General features: G+C 43.9%; 1 protein-coding gene across 4 annotated transcripts in view; it reads left to right on the forward strand.

The window, feature by feature from the left end:
• Positions 1-536: 536 nt before the first annotated feature.
• The window catches only part of E2F6 (E2F transcription factor 6), a 21,830-nt gene continuing 7,988 nt past the window's right edge, over positions 537-14,378 (forward strand). The window contains exons 1-5 of one of the 4 annotated variants that reach the window (XM_070574454.1): positions 559-936; positions 4,617-4,709; positions 8,844-8,898; positions 11,097-11,313; positions 12,955-13,110. In XM_070574454.1, the coding sequence (XP_070430555.1) occupies positions 8,892-8,898; positions 11,097-11,313; positions 12,955-13,110 (380 nt within the window). In that variant the 5' untranslated portion in view covers positions 559-936; positions 4,617-4,709; positions 8,844-8,891. Of the gene's footprint in view, positions 937-3,863; positions 4,591-4,616; positions 4,710-8,843; positions 8,899-11,096; positions 11,314-12,954; positions 13,111-14,378 lie in introns of those variants that run through there. The other 3 variants (XM_070574453.1, XM_008531456.2, XM_070574455.1) reach the window with 3 other exon arrangements.

A 14,378-nucleotide genomic window follows, 5' to 3' on the forward strand; every position in this document is an offset into this window, starting at 1 on the left:
AGAGGGAGCAAGGATTTGAAAACACACCTTCGGGCTCCAACTTAAAATGTGGTATTTATCTGCCTCCTCCACAGGAATTTGAGATGGAACCTGTGCCAAATTCAAATGAATATCTCCTGTGCCCGCCACAATATCTGACACGGCAGGTAATCAATAATTCATTCATCAAATGAAAGAAACGAAGGAAGAAAAAGAAAGGAGCATGTAAGAAAATTCCACGACAGTTTGGTTACGGACATTCACTAAGCATCGGCACGGGGCAGGTGCCTGAGATGAGCGGAGGGAGTTCGAGAATAAATTAACATTCCTGCGCACTCAGAACTTTCATTTATTAGTGTCGTTCGTGTCCAGAATTCCGAGGCGACAGTCGCGTTTTCCCGGCTGCCTCTTTTCTCCCGCCCCGTTCCCTTCCTCGGGGATTCCTGCTCCACCTCTTCCTTCTCCTTCGCCATCCTCTCCGTGGATTCCGCCGACCGGGGTTTCCCGGGCTCCGGCCGCTGGGAGAGCACTGTGCGTGGGAGCGCCCCGGCCGCAGCAGGCATGCGCAGTGGGGGCGGCGCACTGCGCATGCGGAAGATGGCGGGCCTGGCGTCCTGAGAGTCCCGGGTCACCCTGCTTTTCTCCCGCCCGCGCTGTAGCGCCCGGGGTCGTGGGGCGGTGGCGCTTTCGTCCGCGGGCCGGCCTGGCCAGGCGGCGCCTCCGAGCAGGCCGCGGGCCCCGTTCGTGCTTGGCCCCCGGGACCCGGCGTGTTGGGGGCGGCGCCCGCCCCGAGCGGGAGAAGGCGGGAGAGCTCGCAGGGTGCGAGGGCCGGCCGGCCGGCTGGGCAGCATGAGTCAGCAGCGGCCGGCGCGGAAGCTGCCCAGCCTGCTCGTGGACCCGGCGGAGGAGACGGTGCGCCGCCGCTGCCGCGACCCCATCAACGTGGAGGGCCTGCTGGTAAGTCCCGGGCACGGCCGGCGCGGCGCGGGTTGGGTCTCAGCCCAGCCGCCGCCGCCTCTCCGCGGGGCGGCCGCGCTGACGTCGTCCGGGTCGTGACCCCCGGGCCTGACCGGGCCGTGGCTGCCCCGCCGCCGCCGGCTCCCGCGCTGCCTGTCCTGCGCTGGGAACCCCACCGGCCGTGCGCTCGACTCTCGCCCTCTCCTTTCCACACCTGCTCGCAGAGGTGCCGTCTGCCCCCTTGGCTTTTCTCTCGGGCCAGCGAGCACTGTTGGAGCAAATTGCCCAACTTTGCGTAGAAAAGCATGTTTTCCGACTTCCCGGGCTTCTCAGCCTATCTCTGCAAGCTCTCGTTTGTTCTTGTCTTTAGCCTCCTCTCCCATTCTCCTGCTTGACTGCAGCCATTTAAAACCTTGTCCACACCTCCCGTTTCCCGCCCCACAGCTCCCGGTTCAGCAGATTGTCTTCAGTCCTGTCTGACAGAGAAAATGGAAGGGAGATTGGGCTCCCTTCCTGCAAAAGGTTCATTTCCCCTATTCTTGCTCTAGACAGATGCACCATATTCTCCATGGTTCTTAGGGCTCTGGATGAAGCCATTATTTTCCATTTCTTCCCATATTTTCAAGTTCTTTGCTGGTTTCTTCCCATAGCTAGTAACAGCGTTTACCGAAGTCAGTATGCCCAGTCCTCATGGGAACTCAGTGCCCCAAAATAGTTTATGAGCGTGATCTAATTTAACTCCTCAACTGCAGTCCTAAGAGATTATTATTCTTGTTTGACAGTTGCCAAAATAGACTTGGAAATGTTAAGTGGCTTGCCCGTGGTTGGATGGTACATAGAAAAGCTTGGATTTAACCTCAAAATGTGTGGCTCCAAATGATAAATTCTTAACTTCTTAAACTGCATCCTAAATCCGTCCCCATCTTAAAAGGTCCCTCCCTTAATTCCAAATGCCCTTCCATCTACTGTATCCCTGTCTCCACCCATTCACAGCCACACTGAGAAAACTACACTTGCTCACCTCTCCTTAGCACCTCGACCCGCTGCCAGGGGACCTCTGCCCTCAGCACAGCTCTGTGTGTTCTAACCAAGGTCACCAGAACGTGGTTGATTTTATCAGATGTTTCACTCCTCTGTATAGTTTTGACACAGTTGATCCCTCACTCTTGTTGGAGACTTGTCATTGGCTCGTTTGACCCACATACTCTTGATGCTCCATCTACTGGTCTGGCCTCTCCTGTGCTCCTTTGCAAACTCCTCCTTCTATTCCGTACATGTTGGTGTTATTCAGGATTCTCTTCTTCCTTCTCTACACACTCTTCATGTGGGGTGTCATTTACCACTCTCATGACTTCTCTTACCTTTACATATATTGCTGTTCTTAATCTTTGAGAATTTGATAAAAGCTCTGAATTCTCACGATGGAAAAATACTTAATTTTGCATTTAATATCAGTAGATATGCACATCCCTTGAACTCTTTGATATTCTTATGCACTGTGATAGTTTCAGTCACCACGTCATAATAACTCCCAGATCTATAAATCCAGCTCAGAGCTTTCCAACTGTCTACTAGACATCTCTACTTAGATTTTAAACTCATATATCCAAAATTGAATTCATTTCCTTCTTGCCTAAGCAAGCAACAACTTCGCTATTACCTTTCTTAGTAAATGATACCACACCCACCATATTGCACAAGCTAGTATCCAAAGCCTCATCCTGCATTTTCCTTTTTTCAAACTGACCCCCTCCCTTTTCCCAATCTAATTAAAATTAATCACCAAGACTTGCCGCTTCTAAACGTCATCTGCCTTTTGGATTGTTGCAGTGTCTTCCTAAACAGTTTTCCTGCATCCAATCTTGCCCCTGACTTTTCTGTATATTCGCCACATAGTAACTAACCATAATGGTCTTTTTAAAGCATGTTTCTGATTATGTCATTTGGCTTCAAGAATCTATCATGGTTCCCAGTGCTCTCAGGATAGAGTAGAAACTTATTAATATAATCTAGCCCCTGGTTTTGTCTTTCTTGAACTGCTTATTGTTGCTGAATTTTCTGTATTTCTGTATTCCTTTGTACCCTGACATATCCATGCTCCGCCTGCCAAAAGAGCCTTCTTTTTTTAAGCACACCTTTTCTTGTTACCTCCTATGGTTCTTCAGGTCTAGATTTATAGGTCACTTGTCTGGAGCCTTCTGGCCTCTCAGGACTGCGTTAGGCACTGCTTTTGTGCTCCCAAAGCACCCTGTGCTTACTCACCCCCTCTTTGCAATGTGTGGCTGTTAGGTCCCTGAGTGCAGCCACTGTTCATTTCATTGTTACATCCCCAACACATTTGGTGCCTCTCACAAAAAGATTTGGTTAATAGTTATTGAATGAATGAAATAGGTACTCTGTAAATGTTTGAATGTGTGAGTGTTTCTTTTCCTTCCTGTAGAGTGGTGATTTGAACACCTATCTCAGAGTTTTTTAGTTGGCTAGTGACTGGAGGTTTTTAGTAAACTTTTTGTTGCTATGCAGAGATTGGTTATGTATCTGGCTGAGTGATGTTCTCTGGGTAGATGGCTTGAAAACTGGAATTCTGAGAAGGGAGAAAATAGTATTGGTTGGAGATGGAACTTAGTCTGCATATTGAAAAATAAAGAAAATTTGAGTGAGTGAGGAGAATGCAATCACCGTGGAGAAAGGTATATTTCCAAAGAGTTCTTAAAGGGAATTACTCCCCTAAACAGGCAGTCAGTACAAAGAAGCTTCTGTATAGATTTTTAACCAATTTAGAGTCAATACTAAAGATTTTAGTCCCTAAAGCTCACCTTTTGTTCTTTTCTTTCTCCTTTGAGATCTCAAATTTAAAGGGTGGGTCTTCAGATGTGGGAGTTGGAGCAGGAGTAAAATAACTTGGAATGTGCTGATTTGCCCATCAGGAGCTGCCGGTTCCTGGAGAGCCGTGTGCACTGAGATCATCCATTGTGATTTTCAGTTTGGAGGCCTCTGCCTTCTCCATTAATTTCCCAGCCAAGCTCAAACAGGCTAGGTAGTACACCTGAACAAGTGAGGGACAGAAACAGTTGGAGGATTGAAAGGGAAAGTTTCTTAGGTAGTCCAGTCTTGAGGTTTGAGGACTACTAGGCTCTCCCTTGGCATCCCCTTGGGGAAATGATCTGAGAGAAACCTCCCAGTGAGACTGCCTTAAAAGAATAGAAACTTTGACAGTGCCCCCCACAGTGAGGGCAACAGTGTCCTGCTGGCACCTGGGCAGGTTAGTTCCATAGAAATTTGAGGGAGTGTTCCTCTGGGGACTGCCATCCTAAAGATGCTGAAAAGGTCAAAAATAAGTGTTCTGCTTAGGAACCACTTTGACAAGGCTCCTCTCGGCTAATCTGAGACAACTCGAGCCTCAAAATAACAGATTTTGTACTCATAGAATAAAAGAAGAGTCCAGACTCCTCAGGTGTAGTAGAGCTCCTCAAGTACAGTTCCTGCAGATCTTTAGAACTGTGAAAGTGAAAGGCAAGTTATCTGACCCCCACACACCCAGCTTACAGCATGCACAGTGGTGCACACATAGGACAACTGCTCTCGACGTTCCTGCGCATAAAGGAGAATGGGAGTCACCGAGGAATAGCTGGTCCACTTCTGAAATGCAGCCTGGTAAATGTTGGAAATTTCTTTATTAGGTCTCGAAGCCTGGGAATAATTCTCCATGCTCTCAGCTCTACTTCTGGGCTCTTGGTTCCACTGTCTGAGTCTTCCTATCTTTTTCATGAAAGGTAATACCTAGTTGTAGCTGAGTGTTTTTTCAGCCTGCTTCCTGTCTGTAGAATTTTGGGTGTCCGGTGTCCTCTTTTCAGTTTGAACTGTCTGTCCCTTTTAGTCCAAGCTGGCAGTGGTTTTGCTGGTATAAGTCTCTCAAAAACTGTGTGGATCTCCTGTGAATCTTGTTGTAGTTCACTCAGTAGACAAGAGTCCTGCCCATGGATTTATTCAAGATAAACCCTTCTCTACCTTCGGCTCCTGCTGGGATGGCTGAGGCACAGTGCCCAGAAGCTTCCTAGAGGCCCTATCATTAGAGTGAGAGAATCTGTGAGGCTCATCCTTAATCTCTTTCTAGGGCCTTTTGTGTGACTGAATAGTATCATCTTTGATGGCCTTAACCAAAAGTTGTGCAGTCACACCCTCACCTTCATCTTTAGATTGTGCTCTTCTCGTGGTGCCTTTGATTTGGTCTTTCTCAGAGGCCATTTCTTAATTTTTAGTTTCTAGAGAGACTGAGAATTTTTAAAGCCATTAAGTCCTCTGCTCAGTTTCTTTCCCATTTTGCTATGAGCTGCAAGAAACAACCAGGTGCCACCATCAACACTTTGCGTGGAAATCTCCTTCATTAGCCCACCAAGGTGATTGACACCTTCTACTTTCCACAGAGCCGCAGCTGACAGTGTTGCTGAGCGCTCTGTCTTAGCGTGACAGGGATTGCCCCTCCTTCCACTTTCTAGCAACACGTTCCTCCTCTCCTTTTGAACCCTCACTGTCAGTCCTCAAAATCCAGATTTCTGCCTACAGTCTTCTTCAAGACTGCTTGGTGTTGAACAGACTTTTTGGTCATTATGCTGTGGTTGTATAAGAGAACGTCCTTGAAATACACACTCAATATCTGGGAGTCTGCAGTTTACCTCAAATGATTCAGGGAAAAAATGCATTTGTTTGTCTAGAGAAAAAAATGATAAAGCAAATGTAAAACATTAACATTTGGGGCATTTGGGTGAAGGGTGTATGGCAATTCTTAGTACTATTTCTGCACCTTTTCTGAAGGCTGAGATTAAAAATGAAAAGACAGTAAGTGACCCTGAAAGGAGCTCATGTGGTCAGTCTCCTGTTGAGGGGCCTCAGTTGTTCCGCAGCCTGATGGGAGCCCCTCTGCTCCATCTCCTGTCTCCTTTCCTCCTCTGTACCAGGGCCCATACATGCATGTGGAGCCTCATCAGTGTCCCTCCAGGGGCAAGGGGCACTGCTGGGACCTGAGGGGCCTGAATGACTTGGGGCCTTTTTTTTTTTTTGGAATAGCTCACTAACTTTTGTGTGAGGAAACATTTATTCTCATTTTTCTGATTTTAAAGCCACTTCAAAAGGAGAAATCCTATCTAGTCCCCATACTGCTCCCAGAAAAGCTCCTGGCCTATCTGTTGAGTGCAGTTCACCAAAGTTAGAGTAACTGGCAAGGCTTGCTGGGATTGGCAGGCTGAGTCTTTCCACATGACGAGTGTTGTATTTGAAAACAGAAAGTGAGGCTTCTATTCTTTCAGAGATTCTTATTAATGATGTGCCCAAGAGGGAGCCTTCACCCTGTGTCCTTGCGTCTGTAAATGCTCATTGTTTCATAGTTCTGAGTGATTTATCAGTTGAAGTCATCTATGACAAGGTACTATTTCAGTCTCCATTCATTGTTTAACAAATATTAAGCAAGTGCCTGAATGTGCCAGGCGCTGTTCTGGTTCACAAAAGAAAAGACTAATAATAGTCTCTTGTGCTTGCAAGGATTTTGCAATTTATAAAACTTCTCATTTAATTTTCACAATAGCTTGGAAAATGGGCAATAAAGTTATATCGCTAGACCATGTTACACCATGGTTAGGATCTCCCGGCATCTAAGAAGTCACAGATTTGGTAGTCCTGAACCCAGTGTTAAGCCAAGAACTATTTTTAATATAAAGGAGTTGAATGTGTCATTGCTCTGGGCACTTTGGAAATCTCTGGAATTGTGAGACCTGTAAGATTTATGCATATCGAGATGTCTGTGCTCAGAGGCCGTGGTGCTGTGTGATTCCTTTGAGGTAAAAAGTTAGTGTTTTCATATTCAAAGGAAAAGAAATGGATGGGTCCTTTTGGAGTCTGTTTTCCCACAAATCTCCATGTAGTCCATATGTAGTGCGACTGCATTTATAGCAGAGAAGGGGAGGAAAGAAAGTCATACTTTCTCATGTTATGATACCTAATTGAGGTGCTAGCCCTGTGCCAACCTATGAATAGCAACGGTCTAGATGAGGAGACGAGGTGGGGCGCGTGGAGCAGAGAAAGTGCCCTTCTGGAGTGTGAGAAGAGAAGGCAGCAAGGCAGCCTTTAGGGGAACCATGACGTGCTGTACCCTGTGTAGGATGTGGCCCCGCTACTCTAAATTTTAAAGAACTGAAGCCTTTTTGCAACAAGGCACCTGTGAGCTCTGCTGTGTTAACCTTTTCTGCGTGCATTCTCAGGACTGCACTAATGATAGTAAAGTTTATTCTAACATTATAGTAATCAAAGCAGTTTGCTACAGATACGTGAGTGACTAGATCATGGGCAGAATAGAAAACTCCTACACAGACCTTTATATGTAACAATTTAGGATATTTATGTGTGTTTCAAATCAGTGTGGTGAGGATGGATTTTACTCATATAAGCATCCTGCTACAGTAGTTAGACTCTGTCTCGTCCTGTATTAGCGGGAGGGTTAAATGTAAAAATAGAATGACGGTTGGTCCAGGCGTCTGATGTTTGACTTTAACAGGACTGCCCTTCAGTGCTTCGCTGTTGGATGCCGTGTTTGCAAGTCACCGTTGTCACTGCTGTGTAAGAGAGCTAGCCAGACTTCGTCCTTGCGTCCAAGGCAGGCATTCCCAACTCTGGTTTTGCACACCCCAGCAGGTCTTCATTTTCCTTTAAATTTTAACAACTAAATTAATTTTAGAGCAGAATTCTATTTCAGTGGTATTATTCCATACTAAGTTGACCTGCTAATAGATAGTATCATCTTGCCGTAGATGTTATGGAAATCATTGTGCCAAGGATTTATAACACTGAGATAAACAGAGAGCTGCTTAGCTCTCCCCTTGCCTTCAGGCTTCCCCTTGCCCCCAGTCTTTTTGCCGCAGTGCTACCTTACTTATTTCCTAAACCAGGAGCTTGAGTATGTCATACTCCTGTTCAGAAATCTGGTGATTCTGCACTGGTTACAACATAAAGTCCAGACTCCTTCGCCTGACTTTCACGCCCTCCGTGTTGAGCATGGTGTGAGCCCGCCCTTCAGCTTCAGTATTGTCACTTTCACTCAGGCCACACAGGTGGGTTCTCAAAAGGTGCCGTCCGATTTATATTTTCATACCTTTGTTCATTGCATTTCCTGCACCGGGTATCCTGTCTTCTCCCTCTCTGCCTCCCTCCCAAAGCTCCCACAGATTCAGGCAAAATCTGGCTTGTCCTTCAAGGTTTCACTGGGGATCCGCTTCCCTGTGTACCTTCTGTGATTTCCCTCTCTAGGTGCATCTGTAGCACTCCTCTTGGTTCTACTCTGCAGCCAGTTTTGTACTTCATTCTAAGCATGTGGCTAATATGGATTTCTGTTTACGTGGCTTTATCTAAAGGTTTTGGGAATGCATGGCTGCCTGTGAAGGTTTGTGAGCAAATTTTTTGAAGCTACTTACACTTAAATAGCAAGAAGTGAGCATTTGTTAGTTTAGAAATATCTTACACCTCTGCTGAGCTTTCCCAAGTTAGGGACGGTGTCCTGATCATCCTTGTATTCCTTTTTAGCCTCAGTACCTGATGCGGTTAGTTAATGTCTGTTCAGTAATAAATTCTCATTCATATTTTCTCCCTCCTTCACCATTCCTTTCTCCCCCTGCCCCTTTCTCTCTCTGACTACTTCTTCCATATGTCTGGAAGTCCGTGCGGTTTTAGAAACTTAAATCTGTGAACATTGTCAGGTGTGACTATAGTCGAAGTAGATATGGTTTGGAAGAAGGCTGCTTTTATCACACCCAAATTGTTACCCCCGGGTAAAAAAACCTTTTATGTTATCCATTAAGATGCTGTGCTTTTGCATTGTTGTTTTTAAATTATTAAGTTAAATTTCTGTATCTTCTTTTTTCCAGCCATCAAAAATAAGGATTAATTTAGAAGATAATGTACAGTATGTGTCCATGAGAAGTAAGTTGATTCCTGAATAGATTTTAGGTTTTGTAGTTTGAACTTCATGTATTTAAATAATTTATTTTAAATGTACATGAGTTGATGAAGAACTTACACAAAATGTTTTATTTGTACACTGAAATGTAAAGCTTGGAATTTCAGCAAAAACTCCTGAGGTCGTGCGCTGAATGACGTGCACAAATGCCAGTTTATTCTCCACTGCTTTGGAAACGTCATTTTTACAATAGAATGGTCTGTGTCGAAGGATGTTCTCACAGAGTTCTCTGAGAGCAGTGCTTGTTGCTCTCAGTGGACCTGAAGGCAGTTTGGTGACAAGCTGAGGACAGCCCTGCCCTCCTGGCTTCTTTTCACTCCCTTTGCTCTTCCCTCCCACCCCTGTCGTGGGTCGGTGTTCAGTCGGTCAAGGAGATGGAATCCCAGTGCTCTAGTTCCCTGGCCTTGCGGAAATGGTTATGATAGATTGCCCCACCCCTCCCTTCCCCTTTAGTTTGGTCCTAATCTCAGTGGATAGATGGTACATAGATGCCCATGTATAAATCTTACTGTCATCCCTTCATTTCTCCTCTGCCCTGATCAGTCTCACCCACAGCTGGTCCTCAGGTTTGGTCAGTTTTACCTGGGAAGTGCTTCCTTCTCGTGTCCCATCCCCACCGACTACCAGTAATGTCTAGCTTATTGAGCTTTTACAATGCCTGGCCCTGTGTTGAGCTCTGTGTGGATTATCGCAACAGCCCTTCAAAGCATAGGTGTGGCTTGTTACTCCTATTTCATACCTGAGTAAACTGAGGTGAAGTCACTTCGCAGAGAGGATTCTGCCCCACTCTGCTCTGCCCTGAGCCCACAGGCCCAGCCACTTAGACTGCTGTTGCTTGGGTCGGTTCTCACTCTCCCAGACTGAAGCAGGGGGACAACCTCCTATGTAGGCTGTTTGTTTCCAGGCTCTTCCACCCCCGAACCCCTTTCCTTCTGCTGCCCGTGGAGTTTTTCTAATATAGAAATGCGATCATGATATCGCTCCACCTTAAATTCTTCAGTGATGCTCTATTACATAAAGAGAGAAAATCCTGACTCATTCGTTTTTACTTATTTGTGTTGAATTTAAAAGCCATCTCATAACCTTAAAGAAGGCAATGGAGAATGGACAGACAGACAAGACCCTGGAAGGTGGTTTCTTGCTCTACTTTGCAGCGTCTTCTTCCAGCGCGCTCTGCTGCCCACACCCATCACTAAAGCTATATCAGCTGTGGATCCCCCAGATACACTGCGTTCTCGAGTGCTGCTTTGTCTTTTCACGTTTCCTCTGCCTTGCTTAAACCCCTGCCCTCCGTTAGAGTGGGAGGACACCTTCCTCTTCATCTTTCTGTGTTCCATTCCCATTCGGAGGCCTTCCCGATTTCCCACTCCAGTTACGGTTTTATTTCATCTTCTCGAGTGACTTTGAACACCTCCCTTAGCACTTGTCTCAGGGTTGTCATAGAACTCCTCATAGACTCTGGAATGCCTTCAGTTTGAAGACCTTCTTAATCACATTTATATCCCTTCAGCAACTGTCACATTATAGATGTTCAGTTAATATCTGTTCTTTATAAAATAACTAACGTGGTAGGAATATACTTATCCTGAGCTTATAAGACTGTGTCTCGTGAGTAATTTAGTATAATTAAATGTGTGCTTTTTTTTTTAAGGTTTTATTTTTCCTTTTTCTTCCAAAGCCCCCCAGTACATAGTTGTGTATTTTAGTTGTGGGTCCTTCTAGTTGTGGCATGTGGGATGCCGCCTCAGCATGGCTTGGTGAGCAATGCCGTGTCCGCGCCCAGGATCCGAACCAGCAAAACCCTGGGCCACTGAAGTGGAGCACGCTTTGGCGGCCCAGGGTTCACTGGTTCAGATCCTGGGTGCAGACATGGCACCACTTGGCAAGCCGTGCTATGGTAGGTGTCCCACATATAAAGTAGAGGAAGATGGGCATGGATGTTAGCTCAGGGCCACTCTTCTTCAGCAAAAAGAGGAGGATCGGCAGCAGATGTAAGCTCAGGGCTGATCTTCCTCACACACACAAAAAAGCTATGATTTGATCAGTGTGTAGAATTTCTGTCAATGTCTATGCTTACTGATCAAGAGGAAATAAATGGTTTTTTTAATGGAGTTGAGAAAGAAATGCTATCTAAAATTTTACAAATGTGTTTGTTTCCCAGAAGCTCTAAAAGTGAAGAGACCTCGTTTTGATGTATCACTGGTTTATTTAACTCGAAAATTTATGGATCTTGTGAGATCTGCTCCTGGGGGTATTCTTGACTTAAACAAGGTTGCAACAAAACTGGGAGTACGGAAACGAAGAGTGTATGACATCACCAACGTCTTAGACGGCATCGACCTGGTCGAGAAGAAGTCCAAGAACCATATTCGATGGATGTGAGTTGGTTTCCAACTTTTCATGGCGTTCTTTTACTTCTCGTTAAGTGACAATACCATGCTTAAATCAAATGCGCTATCAGCAGTTTTTTCACAATTTGAAACAAAGTAAGATGTGACTTCTTGTTAGAAAAGGATTCTGTGAAATTTTCTTACATTGTCCCACAAAGTACATACGTATTTTTTCCTACTTACGACTAAATAAGAGCCATAGACATAGAATATCATTCCAGTATTATGGAAAAGTTAAATGGAATAATGATTAGTTTTAAGATTTTTCACTTCTCAAGATCATAAAAAGGGGACATCTGATTGTATAGGAGATTTTTAAAAAAGTATTTCTTGAGTTCCAGTTGATTATTGATATGGAGGGAAATCAGTTAAGGGTGTAGAACAGTGATTCTTGCTTGATAGTGTGGGGAACACTTAGAGGCCTCGAGCCCAGAGGTGTTAATTTGGTTGTTCTGGGGAAGGCAGGAATCTACGCGCTTAACAAGGACCCCATGCAATTGTGATGCAGGTAGGCTGTGGATCACACCTGGAAACTGCCCTGAATGGGAAAAAAGCCAGAAGACTTGCTGTCTAAAAGGCAGTTGCTAAAGAGTTAACACATGGTTGGGAAGGATCCCCTGGAAGGAGGCTACCATGTGGATATGGGGGATGTGTGCACAGGCACATGCAAAGGCACGTACATAAGAAGAAAGCTGTTATACTTACACTAGGTGTGTATTTGGGATCAGTAAGAAACAGTTCCAGCATGTGAGAATATAGACACCTTTCAGGCAAGGGAAAAATCTACCAACAAAGATCATAAAATGACTAAGTAATTAACTTAGTTATTAGAGGAAAGGGGGTCATAGAGGAGGTTAGTTTTTCAATAATATGGAAATGCAGATTGAGTTCTAACTTGACCATGTTTACTATATAACAGTAAGCAACACTTTAGGGGTTAATGTCAGATTGCATTCTAAATCACTAATTGGAATCAGATTTGAAAACTAGCAAGCAAAAGATAAAGTGGTAACAGCCTTTTCCTTTTTTGTTTTCCATAAAGATTGAAGAAAAAAAATGAGTATCAATTGTTGTTTAGGTTCTATCATGTTGTGGTAGGCAGTAATAACTGAAGAAAATATATCTTTTAAGAAGAATGAATATAATCATTATATTTAGATAGAATATGCACAGTAGAGAAGAATACACACTTACAGAATTTAGCCGAGGAACTACCATTTAGCAAATTTTGTTTTTCATCCGTAAAAACTAAGGGACCAAAAGATTATAACTTGTCAAAAGTTATGCGGTTAAATCGTAGAGCTGGGCCTTAAACTGGGTGTTATTGACTCTTAGTTCAACTCATTAAACTTCATTAAGCTTTTCTTACTACTATTAATTTCCATAGAGTTATGATATATTTTTTAAAGTCCCAATGTAAGGGACTAGAAATGTGGGCAAAAACCAGTTAATGTAGAGGAAGAATAATGGGTGTCTGGAATAATGGGAGTACCTGGGTGTTGTCTGTCATTGTGGGAAACACCTGATGTAAACGTTTGGCAGAAAGGCCAGTAACCTAACTTGTGTGATTCTGTAATAGCCTAGATGCTCTTGATGATGATCTTTTCCTTTAATACTTTTCTTTTAAAGAGGATCTGATCTTAGCAATTTTGGAGCAGTGCCCCAGCAGAAGAAGCTACAGGAGGAACTTTCCGACTTATCAGCAATGGAAGATGCTCTGGATGAGTTAATTAAGGATTGTGCTCAGCAGTTGTTTGAGTTAACAGATGACAAAGAAAATGAAAGATATCCTTTAACTCTGTACCTTTTTAAAAAATTTCTCCTTCCAAAGCAGGTTACTTTAAGTAGTCGGATCAGTTTGGGGATTTCACTAGTACATTTAAGATACAAAATTAGACCTTTAGAAGCTAAAGAAAGTAAAGGCTTAGTAGTATAGCGTCAAACATACACAAGTAATGTCCTTGCCTCTGAATCTTGGTGTGACATCTGTGCAGAGTAAGCACTGCCTCATGACCTGAGCAGTGCAGTGACAGACCAAGTTCACATTTGCACTTACACTTAAAGTAGTGGTGCGTTCTTGTTTGTTTGTGTAGTCTGAATACTGTAAAGATGGTAAAATGTTTGCTGGCCTTTGTGAAATTCATGTTTTCCCCAATTTGTTAACTAAATCTTACTTCTGAAACAGTGAATTGCCGTTGTAATGGTACCAACACTGCATTCTAGTCCACAAAGCCTAGCATAGCCGAATGTCAGCACTGCTCGTAAGCTCAGTGTCTCTGGGACCAGAATGGGGGCCTCATCCTTGGTACTTCTCCTGATCTTCTCCTGGGTCTTCTGGACCTTTCTGCTTCTCTGTACCCCTTGTTGCACCTCTTTGAGGTGTCAGTGGTTCTGAGCTATTCGATGCTTCAAATTTATTTCAACTTTACATCAGTCAAAACCCCTGTTTCCACAGTCCAGTTACTAGAAGGGAAAAAAGTGCTGACATTACTACACTCAGTCAGAAGGTCTGTGGATTAAAAAAAGGAGGCTGGGGAAACCCAATAAATCACATAATTGGTAAAATTTCAGGCAACAGTAAAACAAGATGAAAAATAGTGAGTTGGAAAATAATTTTGGATGAGGGAAATCCCAAGAGTACATGATAGTCCTGAAAAACTTATTTTTTAAGTTGTTTCTACTTTTTATAGATTTTTCCCACCCTGTGTTTTAGGGGATTCTCACCCAAACTCTGAATATTTTTTCCCAAAGTTTCTCTGTAAGATCTAGCAATGAATAGAGAATGGGGGCCGGGGAGTGGGGATTTGAATACTCTCATGAGTTGTGTTTGTGTTACAGATTCAGACTTTAGTATTTTTCTCCAGAAATTGTCATCATAATCACAATAGTACAGTTTAAAGCAACTCTTTGAGTTATAAATATTATAAAACTCTATAAAATCTTAAGAATTGTTGATGTAATACTAAGAATTATGTAAGAAAATTTTTCTTACAGACTGCTTTCCTTAATTGTGAGTTTATATCCCATAAAAACTTAAAGATACTCAAAGCTGA

This window comes from Equus przewalskii, chromosome 14 (genome assembly GCF_037783145.1).
Source record: "Equus przewalskii isolate Varuska chromosome 14, EquPr2, whole genome shotgun sequence".
NCBI lineage: Eukaryota > Metazoa > Chordata > Mammalia > Perissodactyla > Equidae > Equus > Equus przewalskii.